This window comes from Xiphophorus couchianus, chromosome 4, assembly GCF_001444195.1.
Source record: "Xiphophorus couchianus chromosome 4, X_couchianus-1.0, whole genome shotgun sequence".
NCBI lineage: Eukaryota > Metazoa > Chordata > Actinopteri > Cyprinodontiformes > Poeciliidae > Xiphophorus > Xiphophorus couchianus.
In genome coordinates this window covers 18,142,065-18,160,223 of record NC_040231.1, presented here as the reverse complement: position 1 = coordinate 18,160,223, position 18,159 = coordinate 18,142,065, and the positions used below count along the sequence as shown (strand labels likewise).

The 18,159-nt window shown below is 37.5% G+C and overlaps 1 protein-coding gene across 2 annotated transcripts in view; it reads right to left on the bottom strand.

Moving 5' to 3' along the window:
- Positions 1 to 18,159, bottom strand: part of sbf2 (SET binding factor 2) — a 100,252-nt gene that overhangs the window by 48,372 nt on the left and 33,721 nt on the right. For both annotated transcript variants that reach the window (XM_028014328.1, XM_028014329.1), the window contains exons 3-15: positions 15,302 to 15,439; positions 11,527 to 11,661; positions 11,075 to 11,185; positions 9,392 to 9,497; positions 6,364 to 6,496; positions 3,694 to 3,802; positions 3,239 to 3,352; positions 3,039 to 3,116; positions 2,637 to 2,750; positions 1,693 to 1,821; positions 1,206 to 1,304; positions 662 to 866; positions 372 to 481 (exon numbers count right to left, since the gene is read on the bottom strand). In XM_028014328.1, coding sequence (XP_027870129.1) covers positions 372 to 481; positions 662 to 866; positions 1,206 to 1,304; positions 1,693 to 1,821; positions 2,637 to 2,750; positions 3,039 to 3,116; positions 3,239 to 3,352; positions 3,694 to 3,802; positions 6,364 to 6,496; positions 9,392 to 9,497; positions 11,075 to 11,185; positions 11,527 to 11,661; positions 15,302 to 15,439 — 1,581 coding nt within the window. The remainder of the gene's footprint in view (positions 1 to 371; positions 482 to 661; positions 867 to 1,205; positions 1,305 to 1,692; positions 1,822 to 2,636; positions 2,751 to 3,038; positions 3,117 to 3,238; positions 3,353 to 3,693; positions 3,803 to 6,363; positions 6,497 to 9,391; positions 9,498 to 11,074; positions 11,186 to 11,526; positions 11,662 to 15,301; positions 15,440 to 18,159) is intronic.

Sequence of the window (18,159 nt, the reverse complement as noted above, 5' to 3'; positions counted from 1 at the left end):
TTACAAATCTCCTGAAGATGCAGGCAGGGATTATGTAACACCTATATGAAACAACTGGGATACATAAAGTAACTGGCAACAATTTATGTGTGACAATACACAGACTGAGAAATTTGCAAAAACTGATGGTCTTCTAAGCTAAAATATGAATTTACTAAATAATCTGTTTCTGGGAATACGTCCAAAAAGAGTTGATTAATGATCCACGGTATCTAATCTAGTGCCTGTGTCCCAGCTGGGACATATTACAGTAATAAAAGTGAAGAGCTGTTCGCAGCTCAGTGTGGTGTAACTCAGAGGAAAGATGCTCTTGGCTAAAGAGCTTCTTTAAAGGACGATTAGCTTCTCTGATGAAAGACGGTGAGAATCACCTTTTCAGTCTCCAGGGTCTTGTTATCAAAGACGAAGGAAATGCAGTTCTTCACCACCTCCAGCCTGCGAGCGCTGTTAAACACTGAGCCACATTTGCCCATAATGGACACTAACAGAAAACAAGGAGAGAATCCACTTGTGGTTAAAAAAAAGCTGATACAAACAGGATTACTATATATTTTATATACAATAGAAATATGTATTTCAATTTTCCGGACTCAACTTTCCGGAGCTTAAATTCTTTTTCTTTATTTCTCCAGATCTGGAAAATACTAAAATAATATCATACCAACACGTGGTCCGGCAGGAACCACACACTTCTTCTCCGGTCGTGTGGAAACAGGAGTAAGGCTGTGTTTCGCCACACCATCCTGCAGCATCTTCTCCACCTTTCCATCATCGAGCAGAGGAAACGGTACCTGGTGCACGCGCAGGTGGGATCCTTCGGAGGGCCGAGGCACTTTCTGGAAAGCCATGTGAGGGTTGGGATTCTCCTACAGACCAAACACAAAGAAAATCAGAAGAATTATTGAATACTGAAGTGTTTAAAATAAAGTTTGGGTCATCAGTATGTTACATTTTATTGTTTACCTGCAATGGTTAGTGTTACCAGAAACTGATAAAAATCTTATTCACAGCTCATCAATTATGAAATATGTGGAAATATTCAGCCATCGACAACAATTACAGTTAGTAAAGTACGCTCTGAGGAAAATTAATTTCCCACCCCTTGTGTAAAGTGTCTGTACAGTGCAGCACTGTTTTACCAGAAAGAATGAATCGTTTTTTGTTGTTGTTTTTTTGGGGGGTGGAGGGTTCGCATGAAGCCTTACATTTCTGAAGAGCTGCTCTGAGAGCTCCCTGATGCGCTTCTGCAGCATGACAGGGTTAGCTTCCTCTTCCTTAAAACTTTCCACATCTAAGGCCACCAGCTGAAAAGCACAACAGAAAGAAAGAAGACACACCTGAACAGCCATGTAAAAAAAAACAAAAAATGAAACACATCTCTTTAATGGTCTAAATTGTGCTTTGAACTTCTTATATAATTAAAAAGATAACTTAATTAGATAAAAATATAATTGGAACTGAAGCTGGATGTGCAAGTTCCTTAGCATATCTATAATTGTAACAAAAAAAAAGATCAATTTAAGTATATTTTTGATAAAGGTATTTAAAATACAAAATGTAAATGTATTTTATGTATGCTTTAGAAATAACTAAATAGTAAAACAAGCTGAGCATCTATTACAAATAGTTATTAAGCAACTTGCTGCATAAACATTTCTTTAAACCTGTACTCGGTGTTTGGTGGCGCCATACCTCATCAAAGAGATCGCAGGCTCGGTAAGGTGGACCTCTCTCTGAAACAAAGCCAGCAAAGGCCATGCCATCTAAAACCTTGGTCAGGAAATCGTTCTCAATGAGGCCTCGCTGGCCCAAGAAGGCAGTCTGGAAAATGTCAGCATTAGAGGGGTTACAATTCAACACAGATGGCAGCAATGCGATCCTACTCCGAGAGATTTACTGCAGAATAAAAAACAAGCACTGTGATCACAGCAGTTTCAGATGTGATCAAATATTTCCCCCCCAAAAAAAATCTCTGCAAGGGTTTTTTTTTTATAGTTGAAAACATGTTATTCTGCACACACAAAAAGGGAAATAAATCTAGTTATTATAAATAACTGCATGCAAATGAATTTAATTTTCTTGTGTAATTATTTGTGCTTGTGGGCAGAGGAGATAAAACACTCCAGTCAGAAATTCCAGGCAGTGCTTTAGTTGATAATGTGATCCATGTGGGGTACTTTAAGGATGATGTGCTAATGGGTTACAACGGAGACACCACAGACACGAACAAACAAAAGTCCTGGCACAAAAGAAAATGGTAAACCTAATGCGTTTCATATGGCACTCCACCGGTCGGTCTATGCCCGGGTTTACAGTTCTTCATGCGGCACTTTGATAAACAAAAGGATAGCATCGGTGAAGAGTCATGGTCCCCCCCCACATGACACATATAAAACAATATGCATACTCACACATGCACATGCAAACACAAACATTATACATCCCCTGACAAGTTTATCTGTCAGGTCTTTGTGTAAATCCACCCACATAGCTCACTAAAACATTCTTGGCAGATTGAAGGAACAATGTGTTTTATGAGGAGAAATTGCTTAACAAGATTATTTAAGGGGGCAAGTTGGAAATTTAGATTTTTGCTCAATTTTGCCCATGGCAATTCCCTACGAGAAATATCTCACCTTGTGAAAGTGAATAACGGGCTCTGAATGGATGCGGATGAGCTGCAGGCAAGACCTGTAGCCCTGGAAGAGTTGTGCAAACAGCCGGAGAAAGACGGACCTCACCTCTTTGTCCTGGCACGCACACGCAAACACACACATACACAAAAGAATTACTCATCAAAAAACTATGCTACAAATGCAGTCTGATAAGTTAATTACGCAACAGACATGTTGTTTGTCTTTAAGGTAATGGGTTACTGTCAGTCTCCTCACTCCAGCAATGACCTTTTTCTGATAAGAAACTATTTCTAAGAAGAACAGACGGCCCCCCTTCAGAGGGGAACAGGAGGCCGTCTGTTCTTAAAAATGAGACATCTTAAGAATCATGAATGTTGCCAGGTCATGGTGTGCATCACTTACCAGAAGTTTGAGGTTGGAGGGTGCCGTGCGTGGCGGAGGAAATGCATTGTCTGCTATCTCCAAATCAGGGTGCAACACCTGAAACAGAAGAAATTAAAAATCTCATGTTTTATTAATTTTCAGTTCATATTTATTGAAGTTCTTTCAAAAGACGTGCCTAAACAGGAAAATACTGTTCTGTAGTAAAGCTGTGTGTTTACCAGGGACAGAGTAGACTGAGTTTGATGCAGAAGAGGTTCAGGGAGCAAGGACAGGTGGATGCACTCTGGAATCTTTATAGTTCCTCCATCCAGGTCAGCAATAATAACATCCAGCTGATCAAAATATTTAAACAAACCCGACAGATCAGATGATCTGACTGAAGCAATAAAACAATACTATATATATATATATATGTATATATATAATAGGAAAATATTTTTCGTAACTTTTTATTTTATGTAACTTTTATTTCTGTAACTTTTTTGTAACTTTATGTCACATTACACATGAAATAAAACACACCGTATATGTGTATATGTTTATATACATATCTAACAAGGATGCTGCTTAAAGTCAGAAAATAAAAAAAAAACATAACCTTTTTCTAAACTGTGAAAGTAAATACTTTAACAAAATGCTTAAAGTAAGTTAATGAGTTAAAATGAGAACTCACCAAATCCTGGATTTCATTCTGAAACATGGAGTGGACTCCGATGATGAAAGGCGTGGGTGAGCTCAACACCTCCAGCAACCGTGAAGGTAGAATAGGGATGTACGGGTAGCTGAATATATAGAGAAAAGACACTGACAATTAGTACATGTTACAAATGCAATTCTACTGATAGAAAACAATTCTTGGCAATATTGAAATTAAAAGTTGCATAATCCAAATGAAAAAAGTAAGAAATCACCCGAAGCTCCATCCAATACATTTCCCAAACTTGGTAATGAAATATTGTACAAGCTTTTGGAAAATTTTTAATAAATGAAATTTACTAGAAACTTGTCCTGTATTGCATGGAGTAAAAACCAGAAAGTATTTAACAGTCATTATGTACATCTTCTCATGTCTAAACACATTTATTATAATCCCACAATTCCAAAATTACTCAACACTTGTACTGTGCAGCACAGACGTGTTACATCTTAAAGGCATGTTTTGAAATATGTAATGTTGAGTCATAGTATATTTAGAGTTAGGCTGCAAACACTTACCTGTAAACAAACCCTCACTGAAATTGATCAAACTTAAAATTGATACTTTCTAAAACTGGGTGGACAAATAATTTAATAAATCTTCAGTTGAATCTGGATTTCAAAAGGTTCAGTTCATGAACTGTAGGTTTATGGATGCATCAAGAATCTTGCAAGATCCAATAAAAGTCCTGAAGGATCTTTGAATTTATTAGGCAACAAACAGTCTCTCCTGGTAATGGCCCTAGTTTTACAACAAAACTACAGGTTTACTTTCCACTTTGTGCTCCTCTTTTGTTTTTTATTTGTAAAGATATGTAATTTCTAGTGTTAGGCTATCATCTTTAATGGCTTTCACACCACAACCTTTAACAAACTGAAGTGTGTTGCAATTTATTTAAACGTAAGACCTCAGGATGGAACACTTTATGCGAAAAAACAATAACTTTTCACTTCTCCCGTCTTATTTCCTGAATTTGTGCTCAATGCTTAGCTCAGTATGTGCAAAAATACAAACAAAAAAACAACAACAACTTTGCAGCAGCATTGTTTCAGCAACTTAATCGTTTATGTTCAATGCCATCACAGACAATTTTCAAGCAAAGCCAACACGTGCTGCTCATGCAAACAGCATCACTTCCAGTATGTTGGTTCATATAGAGTGATCAGGAAGGTTGCTTATTTTGAGAGCAAATAAGAGAGTAAATTAGAAAAAAATAAGTCCTGACCGCTATAAACAACCTCTTAGTTAAAAATCAGTCCACTAAACTTAAACGTCAGACTGCCACACGGTGTACCTAATGCCAAACTGACTCATTCTTTTACACAGCATCTCCTAGAGACTGTTATTTTAAAAACAATAAATAGTGATTAAGTTATTATTATTGTATTACATTTCTGGGGTTTTATACAAAACATAAAAGTAAAAAAAAAGAAGAGTGGAAATAGGGATTTTGTGCAGCCCCAATAAAAACACATAAAAAGTAAAGTCTAGTATGGTTTTAACATCCTCAGGTTCAGCGGTATAAATAGTAAAGCCTTGCTGAGGCATCCGAGCTGGCATGCATGCTGTTAGCCAGCCATGACGAGAAACTTGGATTAAGGTTTCTCAGTCACAGGAGAGACCAGGATGGAGCTGTGATTGTCAGCTCTGAGAACTGCAATCCAGCTATCTTTATGAATACATCTAAAAACATAACCTCAGACTGGTACAACTGGTTTCACATACACTGGCTTTGGTGGTACACCCATTTTGCTACATTATTTGCAAAACAAGGCCTTTAATCTTTGCTTCATCCGAAATTTTTCCCCCTCAGGGACTAAATGTCGACTTATTTTAAGGTATAACAGAATCCACTGTTTTAAAATAATAATATTATGACCATCAACAAAATCTTGCAACATCCAATAAGCACTGAACATCATACTGGTTGTTGCAGTATGATGTTGCCATTCAGGCAGAAAAACAGATATTATTTTGGTGCACAGCTCAACATTTCTGAACATTAATATCAGAGACCCTGGTAAAAAAAAAAAACATTTCAAACTGACTCACTTGGGCTAAGTATAATCTAGTTAAGCTGAAGTTGTCAAAAGAGAACTGATATAATCCAGCCATGTCCTAAATGAACAAGGTTAAAAATGAACAAGGCACAAAAAAAACCAAACATAATAGCTGGCACTACAAAAAGAAAGACTTTGTTGTCAGAAAATGATGGATATTTTGAATAGATTTTAGTCACAGCATTGATCAACAGCAAGCTTTGGTTGATCAATGCTTGCTGTTCACTGTTTATCAAACTGCTCTACATATTTATCAACTCATCAATTAAAAAATATGAAGTCAAATATTCAAATCATTACTGCAGTTATTTAGAAGAAATGTTATTTTGGCAAATGTGGTACAGGAAGACTTCCGCACCACATTTTGTATATAGAGCAGAAATTCTGATCGGCTTTCTAGAAAAGGGGAACTTAAGGGAAATAAATTCACAGACGTTGCACTTGTGCAACAAAGTTTCTGGAAAGGAATAGGTATCAAAGTTAATGATCAGTAAGATCACAAGACACGCGAGTCATAAAATCTTCAAGTGTTAGTAGAAAGTCATGTGATTATTTTTCTGGACAGAAAGTTTACGTGCGCATTCACCTGTATCTTAGAGGAAACATGAGAGCTTCCAGGGCTCGACATGCCTCTCCCAGTCTCTGGTAGCTGCTGGAGTGGAACAAAACCTTGTGTTCTGTCAGAACTGCACAAAACAAGCTCAGAACATTTTGGATTCCTGAAAAAAAGAACAACAAAAAACCTGATGAGGTATTTGTTAGAATCTGACTTGTATCTAACTCCTGACTTCCATCATTCTTCAAACGCTTCTCATTATGTGTGGAGGACTCTTTTAAACCTCAAAAAAACAGATTACAACACCCACAACTCATATGGTGGTTACGTAAATGTCCATCGCAGCTTCAAGACATGCTACAAAGATTTTAAATAAACACGATGCTGTTGGATCGGTTCGTGAAAGCCAAATCTACCACAGAAGAATCCTCGTAGAAACAAATGGGAACATCTAAAGCTGATTCACCATGATGATGACATGTGATGTTTGAAACAACTTACTACAATGCAATTAAAGGGTTCATGACTGTTATTTTTATGGCAGAGAGAGTAAAAGCCTGAAAGTTGTTGGTGAGGCCTTTATTTCAGCAGCGTGCAAGTCGCTTCATGTTTCATTGCAAGTCTGTTGAAAACCAAACTACCAGTTATTTACTTGGTACTTGTTTTCTGCTGCAAATATACATAAAAATGATAATATTGAGCTAGAATATTAATAAAATGAAATGTACTGCTACAGAATATTCCATCTAATATGCATTAAACTACTGACTTTCTTTCTTAAAAGCCATAGCAGAATTCAGTTTAAAATAAGACATTTAAGATGCTTAACCCCAGAAGCTACAGAAATAATAGTTGGAATTGCTGTAATTTCCCCCTCAACTGTTTTAATTTATTCAAAAAGACACAAAAGCTAAAATTATTCAAAACTCAACGGAACAGTTTTCTGCAAAAAAATAAAAAAACCAAAAGGAAATGACATACTCTGATATTTTATAAATAATATTTCAAATACCAGAGTGACAATCAGGATGAATTCTAAGTTTATAGTTCCTGTTATTGTTTCCTATCAAGGAACTGACAGACCAATTCATCACACGTTGGAGTGATAAGAAGAGAGGAACCCTGGCAGACATATCCGCACCGCTGGGGGCGCTGGGTCTGAGCGCAGCGCTTCAGTGATAAACAGGAAACACGAGTCCCAACAAATTCTTTCCAACAAATCAGCTTGTTTAACTAGACACAGTGGAACCAAATTATGTAATTTCAATGGGGTCTTCTTCCATCTTCATCTTCATCTATCATTAACACATTCAGCAGATTGGAGAAGCTGAAGTCCAGGTTTAGGAATCAAGGTGGATCCAGGTGTGCACTTATCTCATGGAAACAGCGACGCATTTCCGAGCTGTAAATAAAAAAGTGACAGGCAGAGCCCCCGCAGAAAGAAGAAAAACAAAGGCAACAAACAACAAACAGCGGGGCTGTTGATGGCCCGTTTTGTCTCGACCCCGGGGGGGATGTACTTCCTGTGCAAAGTGACATGTTTAACACACATTCCTCTCCGGTGACTCTGTGACCTGTGCACACACAGAGCGATATGCCGACCTGCATGTCTACACAGTCATCCTAATATGGACATAAAAATGACCTAATCATCAAAGATGAAACAGTACCTTTTCTGTCTATGTATAAGTTATCAGTTTATCTTCTCTCACTTATCTGAGTATAGATAAATGTGTAATAAAAGGATCTCCATAAAGACAGTACAGAAGCCCTGTTGCTTTGCTGCCTGTGTAGGGAATGTGTTTTTATGTATGATTATGTAAAAATAAACTTTTTATCAAAAAAATATTGACCAAAAATAATAACAACAAAAATTGGGGGACAGTTGATTAGTCCCTTTCAAGCTCAAAAATACAGAAAAAATGCATCAAAAGTAAAGAGGAAACATATTTAAACTCCCAATGTTCTTTAACTGTGCTACATTATCCTTTATAACCCTGAGAGTTAGCTAAACAAAATAAAACCAGAGTAGCTTTTCCACACATGTCCAATGGTGGGTAAATTGAGCAAACAAAACTGAGTAGCCCACTTTGCTGATTAATGGAAGCAGGTTTATGAGGACCGACTGGCCTGTGGCAGGATTTAATGTCAACATTGTTATGCGTTTCCAGGTTGGCTGAAAATGCATAACCTCAGCATAACCCCAATCAAAACTATTGTGTAAGTACCCCACTATGCATGTTCTTCATTCTGTCCAAACAAAAAAATATGGTGTTAATGCATAAAGGAAATAAAGGCTGTTCTGGGTCAAACCACATTCCTCTGATCAAATGGGGCCAATTTTCCATTACAGAATAAATTTCAGGTGAATTGTATTTAATTTCACCCTGAGCTAACAAATGCATGCTGCAAAAGTGAAATGAGTGTGGTTCTTCATGAATGACCTCAAATACAAATTAATGTTTGATAGCTCATAATATGATTCATGCCAAACTATGACAGGGTAGAATGGAGTGACAAATCTTCCCCCTTAAAGCAGCTAAACTAACACCAGATATGAGTCACCGCGGATAAGGCATTTAATGCGTTTAACAAAGCATGTATCACCAGCACAAATCCTTTAATTCCACACAGTCAAACATGTTGTAAAACCTATGCAATGTAAAACGTGAAGATTGCTTCAAATCTGGATCATGTGTTCATTTCAATTCATGCAAAATAGTGAATGGCTGACGGGTCAAGAGAGAAAACCTCAAAACATTTCTTCAGCAACATAAACTCTTCATGGCTCACGGCGAGTCTCTTGACTGTGCAAAAGTGCAAATCATATGACTAAGAGTACAATCAAGCTTCTACAAAGGAATAAATGTTGTTTATTTTACATGCAGTAAGCTGTGTTATATTGATTTTTATAACAACATTTACAAGAAGAGGTTATTTAATTTGATAATTTCTGCATACTGCATTTATTGGGCATTTAGTACAGCTATAGGATACAAAAAGGCCACAATTAGTCACAATGTGTCCTAAATTATAGGATTTCAGAGGATGGACCCACCTAGCTGCTGGAAGAGCAGGGCAACACTCTTGTATGTGACAGGTAACGTGTCGTTCAGAGGTGTTTGGATGAGCTGCCGATCTCCTGCTCCCAGGCTGAACAGTTTCTGCAGTACGAAGAGGAAAAACGTGTCAGAAGGATGTTATGCTAAGTTTCCACAAGCATCATGCCCAGTGTCAAACTGCAACATAATCGACAATCAACAAATCAGATTTATGGTCAGGTGAACTGTTGTGTTTTAACCCAAGAAAACACAACTTTGGTAGCTGTTTTGTCATGCCTGAACAAATCAGCTACATCGGCTGCACAAGAACTTGTAATACAAGTTCACAAGAAGCCAACAGATCCAGTCATATTAACGAATTTTCGGAAAAGACTTCAGAAATGTTTTAAACAATTGTTTACAATGTCACTGCAACTTTCAAGTCCATTTGTTGATGTAACCCAAATATCACTGCTGCAACATCTCCACTCTGTGTGTGAGGAAGAAATTCCTGGCTGTGGTCTGTATAGCGACGTATTTGTGTATTATGATGAAACTCGTGTAGTCATTTGAATACATTTTCAAAGACCAGGAGGGTTTAAAGGCTGTGTTTGAATGTAAATTTGGATGCTTGATAAGGTTATTTGGTTTAACAAAATGCATTGGTAACAAATGCCACTGATACCAGATATAGATTTATTTGAAGCAGCTAAATGCACAACAAAATGTGCTGTTTTTCTCCATGCCGCTGTGTGAACAGACAAAAACTCCAACCAGCTGACTAAATCCCATATTTTCAAAGAGTGAGCTCATAACACTTAATATGTCAGTCAACAATTATTGCATTCTACATAGTCCTCTTGACAAATTCAATTCAGATATATTGAGGCCCTAATGTTCAACCTTCAGGTGTCTTACTCTTTAAGAGCAAACCTAATAGAGGATTAAAATTTTGTTTCTTTAAGGTTGGCACTTCATATGTTATTTTTTGGCAGTAAGTGCCAAATTTATGTGTTATAAGACATAAAATAAATTTAAGCTCCTAAAGATGTTTGGAAAAAAAAGTACATCTGAAAGAAATCCTTAATACAAAAATGATACATTACCAAAAAAAACAGCAGCGAGTAGCAGACCTAGTTTTCATACATAGCGATCGTGTTTGGGTGTCTTGCCGACAGTCTTCACATTTTCTTTCAAAACATGTCAGTTATTAATGACTTTTACACGACTAACGATTATCAACACGTACTTTTGAGGAATATCGATAAGTCTTCAAAATGATGTATACTCTTCACTGTTTCATACTTATCTATTGCTTTTTAAACTATTTATTGAGTCTGCTAAACTATGGAGACCTACCAAATAGGAAGGATTTAACAGATCTTGATTTTGAAAGAGCAATTCTTAAAAAAAACAAAAAACGCTTCTCATCCTTGTCCCCAGTAGCCAGAGGGGATTCGCTCTGCTCAGAATAGTAGGAAAAAATCCTATGGCCTGACAACAATTTCAGGCTTTGCCTGAACACGATGTTCCCTACCGGCTGCACGACAACAATCTAATCATGCTGTAGTAGACCTCACCTCCATGCAGTGACTGACAGGGACTATTTCTATAAAGACTAGTGGTCTAGAATCCAGGACCACTTATGAAGAGCACTCTAGTAGCAGAGCTGCGTTGTATCTTAAAGAAAGAAGACGTACCTGAGATCCACCTGCAACAGGAACCTGGAATATAAATAGGTTGGCCACCAGGCCCTCCAAAGGGAAGTTTAGGCTGTCAATATACACCGTGTAGATCAGTCCCAAGCATCCCTGTAGGGAAAACATGCAGAGTTTCATGCTTACAGTAAAATAAAAAGAAAATTGATTGCAGTAACATTTAGGTCAATATTGGACAGATAGCATATCTGACTTTCTGTGTAAACAAATTTTGCAGTGAAATAAGATAAGAGGCTCATAAGATACTACGCATAATTTGCTCCAGTGACGTACATGCTTACACTTAAACCAACTTGACCTGTGCTGCAGACAGTATGAGGGATATCTCAGGATAACAAGATAAAACAATAATTTGACAAAAAATTCCAGGAATTTCTTCTGAACAAACAGAAAAATATTTTTAATCAAGATTTAATCAAACAGCGTCTTATTACCCGGAATATTTCAGGATAATCCAGTCTGGACACAAGAATGAGACTTTTTGGTGCAAACACTTGAGCCGGCTGGATCAGGCCATCCTCCTCTGCCTCCTCATCTTCATCTCCGTCAGCCTCGATGCTTTTTGATCCCTGAAACATTTAAGAAAAATAAAACATTTTCATGCTCTTAGAATAGAGTCATAGAGCTGGAACCTGACCGGAGAGCATGCCAGCACCAGTAAGTAGTACTAAGCTCCTGGTTTAGTTTAAGGATACATAATGTGCTTCGAGCTTATCACAGTCTGGTAGATATCTGGCATGTACTACACAGCACGTGCGCATTCTTTCAGAAAAATAACACACACTGAACCAAGATGTTTGGAAGTAAAATGCAATAATTTAGTTTCAAATAATTCACTTTTATAGAGGGTTATAAAACACACAAGTTTACTACGTATTAAGCTTGAAAAAAGTTGTAAAAGAAAATTTGTTGCAATACTTCAACAAAATACAAACAGCTTGACCAAAACTATCAGAGACATTTTCTCTCAGAGAAAAAAAAATGTTTTCGAAAAGTTTTGAATCAGTGTCTTATAACAAAAGCAGAAGTAAGCTTAAAAAAAAGAAAAAAGAATTAGGACTAAATAAAAGATCAAAAATTATCCAAAGATCGCTTTGCATAATGTCTTAACACCATCGATGCAATAGAACTATAACATCTTATTATTATTTTTTACGCAGAACAATATTAAAAACAAGAACTAACATACTATTATGTATGTCACAAAGTGTTTGGTATATGTCTGTAATTGACAGGTTTAATCATGATCTAGTTGACTCTTTTGTTACCCAACAAGTGGCCTAATTAAATCATGGATAAATTAAATCCAAAATTAAACCTTGCGCACATCTGAAATATTTCTCCAGACTGCGAAAAGATATTACAAGTCTGCAATTATCTTGGGAGTGATGGTTTAAAATACCCGAGTCAGACGTCAGTCACATTTCTCCATCAATCTTAAAATTTGGTTTAATTATTAATCAAAACACATTCCTGCACCGGCTGCCTGAACGTTCTCCGAGATCCACGTGAGCAGATAAGGATGTCAGCTCAGACAGAAAAGGTTGTCAAAACACCCTCAACTTTCCGGAGGATCTTCAGGGCTTTAAGACGAATATTGGAATGTGTCTCTGTTTGCAGGAATGCAAGGGGGCAAAATGTATCTAATCTAATAATTAACGCCAGAGAAACAAAACAGAAAAAAAACAAAGGCTAAATTGAAAAGTTCATTTTCCCAAGTACAGTATTTATTATCCTTGTGTCTTCATCATATTTCAGATGAATTTGCATTTTGGTTATTGTCTTTGTGGGTATCATCAAAACTGAGAGTTGTAATAAAGACAAAAGTGTGTTTTGAAAACAGAATTGATCTTTTCTTGTTTTCTGTTACAATTTAATACAAGTCAACGCTACCAAGTTGACTTGGCATACGGAACTACTTCCAGTAATAAATACATTTTCTTTTACAATGAAACGCTACGTTGAACACGTTGTTAGGAAACAAGGAGTCTTCTCAACCATACTTCTCAGTGTAAAGTTGACACACAAAAGCTAAAAAAAAAAAAGAGAGACTGAGGTTTTAACTGAATTTGCACTGACTCATTTGGTGAATACTTCTGCTTTTGTTACTGAACGTGAAAAAACTGCTGATTTTTTTTTCTCTTTATGGTAAATCCAGTCCCTTTTTCCGTTGCTTGGGTAAAATATTGCTGACATTCTTTCTGATTCATATGTGGCAGAGTTAACCAGTTTGTGGTGGCTCTTGAAGCAATGGCAAACAGTTCTCACTAAGCGGCCATTCTAGTTTCTTGTGCACCTTTTTCTGCCACACTCTTTCCTTCCCCGCAACTTTAAATTGGTATGCTTGAATACAGCACTCCGATTCTTTAGCAGTGTCCTTTTCTGGGTCACAACATTGGTAGACGGTCTGAGCTCTGCCAGACAATTGAGTCAGCAGGCCTCTCCACAGTTGCGCAGGATATTAAATAACATTTCTCTTTAATATGTACCTGTGTATTTAATGTACATTTTTAATATTCACTTTTCCAAGAAATTAGATTTGAGGTTTTCATTAACTATCAGCTGTAGTTATATAAATTAAAAGAGATAAACACTGGAAATATATAATTTTCTGTGTGATTAATTTATATAGGATGAGATTCATTTATTGAACTGAATGATTGATGAATGATGAACTTTTCAATGATACTGCCCCCCATATATTATGTAGATCACCATCTATTATGCCTGATAAATAGGTTATTTAAAAACTGTAATAACTTCCTGTAGGCTTTTGCGCTAAAGCTCGATTTGTCTTGAAAAATCAACTATGAAATGTGATTTCAGACTTTAAATTTGTTGCTAATGGCAAGTATAGACAAAATATAAATTAATGTTACTGTAATCTGTTAAGATTGTATTGTCACTTCATTATCAGTGTGCACAACATCAGTATTATAAAAAACTATAAAAAATTGAATACCTTATAACTAATATGTTCCAGGTGTCATGAGATCAGGTTTTGCATGCCAATAATAATTGTATGATCTGCCTAATATTGGGCAGTACTAGCATAATTTGCCGCTTTCACCTGTATCAGATAAGCTTCACAAAGTAGTGATGAGCAATGGGAGCTCAGTCTGTGGGAGTTCAATCTGTAGATTGACCCCTTTGTAAAGATTCCTGAGAAAACCAAACAACTGGTCTCATTTTGGTCATTTTCTTCCCCTAATGTGCCACATTAAAGCAAACACTTTAAGCTCTGATGCTTTTGATTAGATCAGAAAATGCGCTTGGTGAAAGAAAAAAGAAAGTTAAGTAAGGGCTATTCTTTTGATTACCACAAGCTGAGGTAAAATAATGTGGAAATACTGAAGAACTCATTTTAAAGATTCCACAAAAATTACTCCTCCGAAGTGGATGCATTTTTCAAGCACGACCGCCTTTCAAATTTAACGTGAAAAAGTTTCCTTGATCTAACTGGAATGTGATTGACGACTGCTGTCCACATGTGAAAGGATGTGAAGTCACCGTGGGCAGGGGGACAGGCGCCGTCTAAGGCCTCCTACAAAGGGCCAACACAGTGAAACAATTACCTCGGTATTCTCTGGGCTTTTGGTAGAAACAAAGATTAACAAGTTCATTTCTGAGTATAAAATGTTCTCCTCCAAACATATGTGTTGTAATCAATAATTAATGAGAGCTCTGAACATTTATGCCGTGACCACTAATCTGTAGTCAAACCCAATGTTGTGTGCACACGTGAATAAACAAACAGTGCTGGAAGGAGCACTGGTCCATCTTCTTTCTTTACCACCGAAACTGTCAGCCAAGTCAAAAGTTATTAGACAGGATCTAAACAGGCTTTTGTTTTCAAATAATGCCTGAAATCTTAGAAGACATCACACACACAACATGGCTTTTTAAATGCCAGAAAAACTCCAAAAATGTTCCAAATACAGTAAATAAGACTGAAATTGCTAACAGAGTGAGTACAATTGCATTAGCTTTAAAGGTTTCTGACAGACATGCAAGCAAACCAAAGTACAATGGTGGCCTCATGCTCAACACTACTCCAGAAACATGAAATCATGTTAGTAGTCTCATGAGAGATTTAAATCACATTATTTTCCCTCTGCACTCACTTCTTCGGCTCTTTTATTAATTTAAAAAACTCTTTTACATCAATGCATTTTCAGGCTGAATGGGAGTCAGGGTAGTAGGTCTCACCTGTAGGTTTACTTCAGCCTCATAGAAGGTGAGGCAAGAGCAGTAGTGTCGGTCCGAATCGATGTCTGTCAGCACAACGGTGAAGAAGGTGGGTGCTTTCCTTTCTCTCGACAGCCTCCATCCTCCAGGCTGGCAGAACTGGAAACATATTCAGGTAGGAGATCATTTTTCCAACTATAATAGATTATTTACAATACTCAGATATAGCCCCCTCCAGAATCATTGCATATGTGGTAAATATAATTATAAATGATAAAATAAATGCAGTAGTACACTGTAATTCATGTATTTATTAAGTAAATCCCTAGATTTATCAAAATTATGGCTTCTATTACACAATGTTCTCTTCAGCTCACGCCACAGTGTTTTCTACACTATTTAGGTCTTGGGACTTAGATGATCATGAAGGAAGGCTGATTCTATGTCTGTAGGACTATTTTTGTGATTTTTTTGGGTTATATTGTTTATGGTAATTATTCCTCTGAAATAAGCATTGATGACCCACTTGTTACATTTCTTTCAGAGGTCACCAGATTTTTACATAAAATGTCTGGGTTTTTCAAATACTTAATAATACTATGCACTCTGACAAGGTTGCCTGACCAGGTGACTTCTCCATCAAACAAACCTTTAGTGTTTAATCTCATTTGACCAAATCCCATGTTTAGCAGAAGCTTCAGCAGCATCTACAAATTCCCATGTTTACATTTGAGCTGATAGGACAGTGGACTTTTTCCTGCCGTGCCGCCCAAATATCCACCTAATGGCTGTCATGGAGTTTTGCATGACCCTTTTTGCTGCAGTTTTCTGACAGAAAGTATAGAGATTTATTTTACCTCCATTACCATCCTGACTCACTGTGTGGTGGCAAGATAAATATGGGCCCTAGTGGCGAGAGATGAAATTGAGAAATTGGCCTCTCTGTCTTATTATACTTTTATCCAGAAAAAAACAGGCTCATCCCATGACCATGAAAATGCTCCCTAGGGAAATCTTTAAAGAATAAGCAATATTCTTTAAAGATTTCTGGGCATCAGCGTGGTACTTCATAACGTCATGGTTAAACCTAACAGCCCTATGGAAAGCACAGACAGGACATCCTGTTCCAGTGCAGCAATTACGTCTACAGAGCACGCCATGTAGCAGGAAGTAGCATGATTAGGATTTATTTCCCCTGAAATCAGCAGAGAAGCCACATGTTACAGAGCATTTGAATTGAGTTGGATAGAGAAGGAGCTTACTTACTTAACTTACTTATACAAAATGTTGTGGTCATTAAAGTGCAATAAATTTGTGATAAAAGCAAGACCTTCACATTACACTACTATGCCTGGAACTTGAATGATTTTAGTATTATTTGAACGGAAAACATGTTAGAAAAGTTTAACCTTTTCCAGTGAAAATGTACAATTTATTCATTGTATTGTGCCACTGTGCAGAAGGCTGAACAGTGGAGCAGTTGGTAGCACTGTTGCCTTGCAGCAAGAAGGTAAAAAGGTCCAGGGTTCGATTCCCGGCCCGGGGTCTTTCTGCATGGAGTTTGCATGTGTGCATGGTGGGTTCTCTCCAGGTACTCCGGCTTCCTCCCACAGTCCAAAAACATGACTGTTAGGTAAATTGGTTTCTCTAAATTCTCCCTAGGTGTGAGTGTGTGTGTACATGGTTGTTTGTCCCGCCTGTCTCTGTGTAGCCCTGCGACAGACTGGCGACCTGTCCAGGGTGTACCCCGCCACTCGCCCCGGAACGTTAGCTGGAGATAGGCACCGGCACCCCTCCCGACCCCATTAGGGACAAGGGTTTTAGAAAATGGATGGATGGAAAATGGATATTACATAAGACTGGGTTAAAGATTGAACCTCAGAGAGATCGACATACAACCGAGTAAAGCAGGCCTGACTCATGATTTCCCAACAATACATTTTTTCCCCTGAAATCTCACTGAAATAATGCACCATTTATATTTTCAGTCACATTGTTTACCAAGAATTTAAGAATTGCACAAATTCTGTAAGGCATGCCAGACCTCAGCAAATTTTAGAACTCATTTGGGCAAAGAAAATCAGAAACAGTGTTACCATAATGAAATATCATAAAAAGGATTAAGGTCTCAAAGCAGCAGAATGAGTAATTTCCAAAGTTGACACACAGCATCTGCAGCTTGACAAAAAACATATTTTTTGTGGTACAGTGTTTAGGTAGACATGCATAGTTATAAATGGCTGCCTCTGATGCAATACCTATTGAATAGCTAAACTTTGAAAGTGGGAGAGGAACACAGAAGGAGGGCAGAGCACCAAAGGTAGGCAGGTCAGAGAGTTGAATGTGTTTGCGTCTGGTTTTTCTCTGTTTTTGCTGGAGGCTCAATTGGCTCTAAAAATGTTGTTTAGACTGCTTCTTTGGTCTAACGAAGGGGAGGTGGAGATATGACAGGCGGAAAGAAAGGGTGGGCAAGAGCAAAACAGATGGAATATTGGATAAATGGATGTGTAAGCCAGTGTGGCCAAAAAACAAGAGCAGAGGAGATGGACAAAGGAGTCAGAGTGGAGAAGAAGAACAGGAAAAGGGAGATTATGAGCGGAAGCGAGGAAAGAAAGAGAGCGGGAGGAATTTGGCTTGTTCAAGCTGCGGGTTTGGACCAGGATGCCACCATCTTCCAGCAGATACAATAGACCTCAGGAAATCTGTTAAAAACTGCATTGTGGCTGTGTGTGTGCGTGTGTGATCTTGCGACCAGACAGGATCCAAGAGAGGAAAACTCTGAACTCGTCCTAAAGTATTCCAGCTATGCCATTCATTGTTGTCATGAAGGAGATAAACACATTTGCAACTGAATAGCGCAGAAGATCACTGCAGATGTA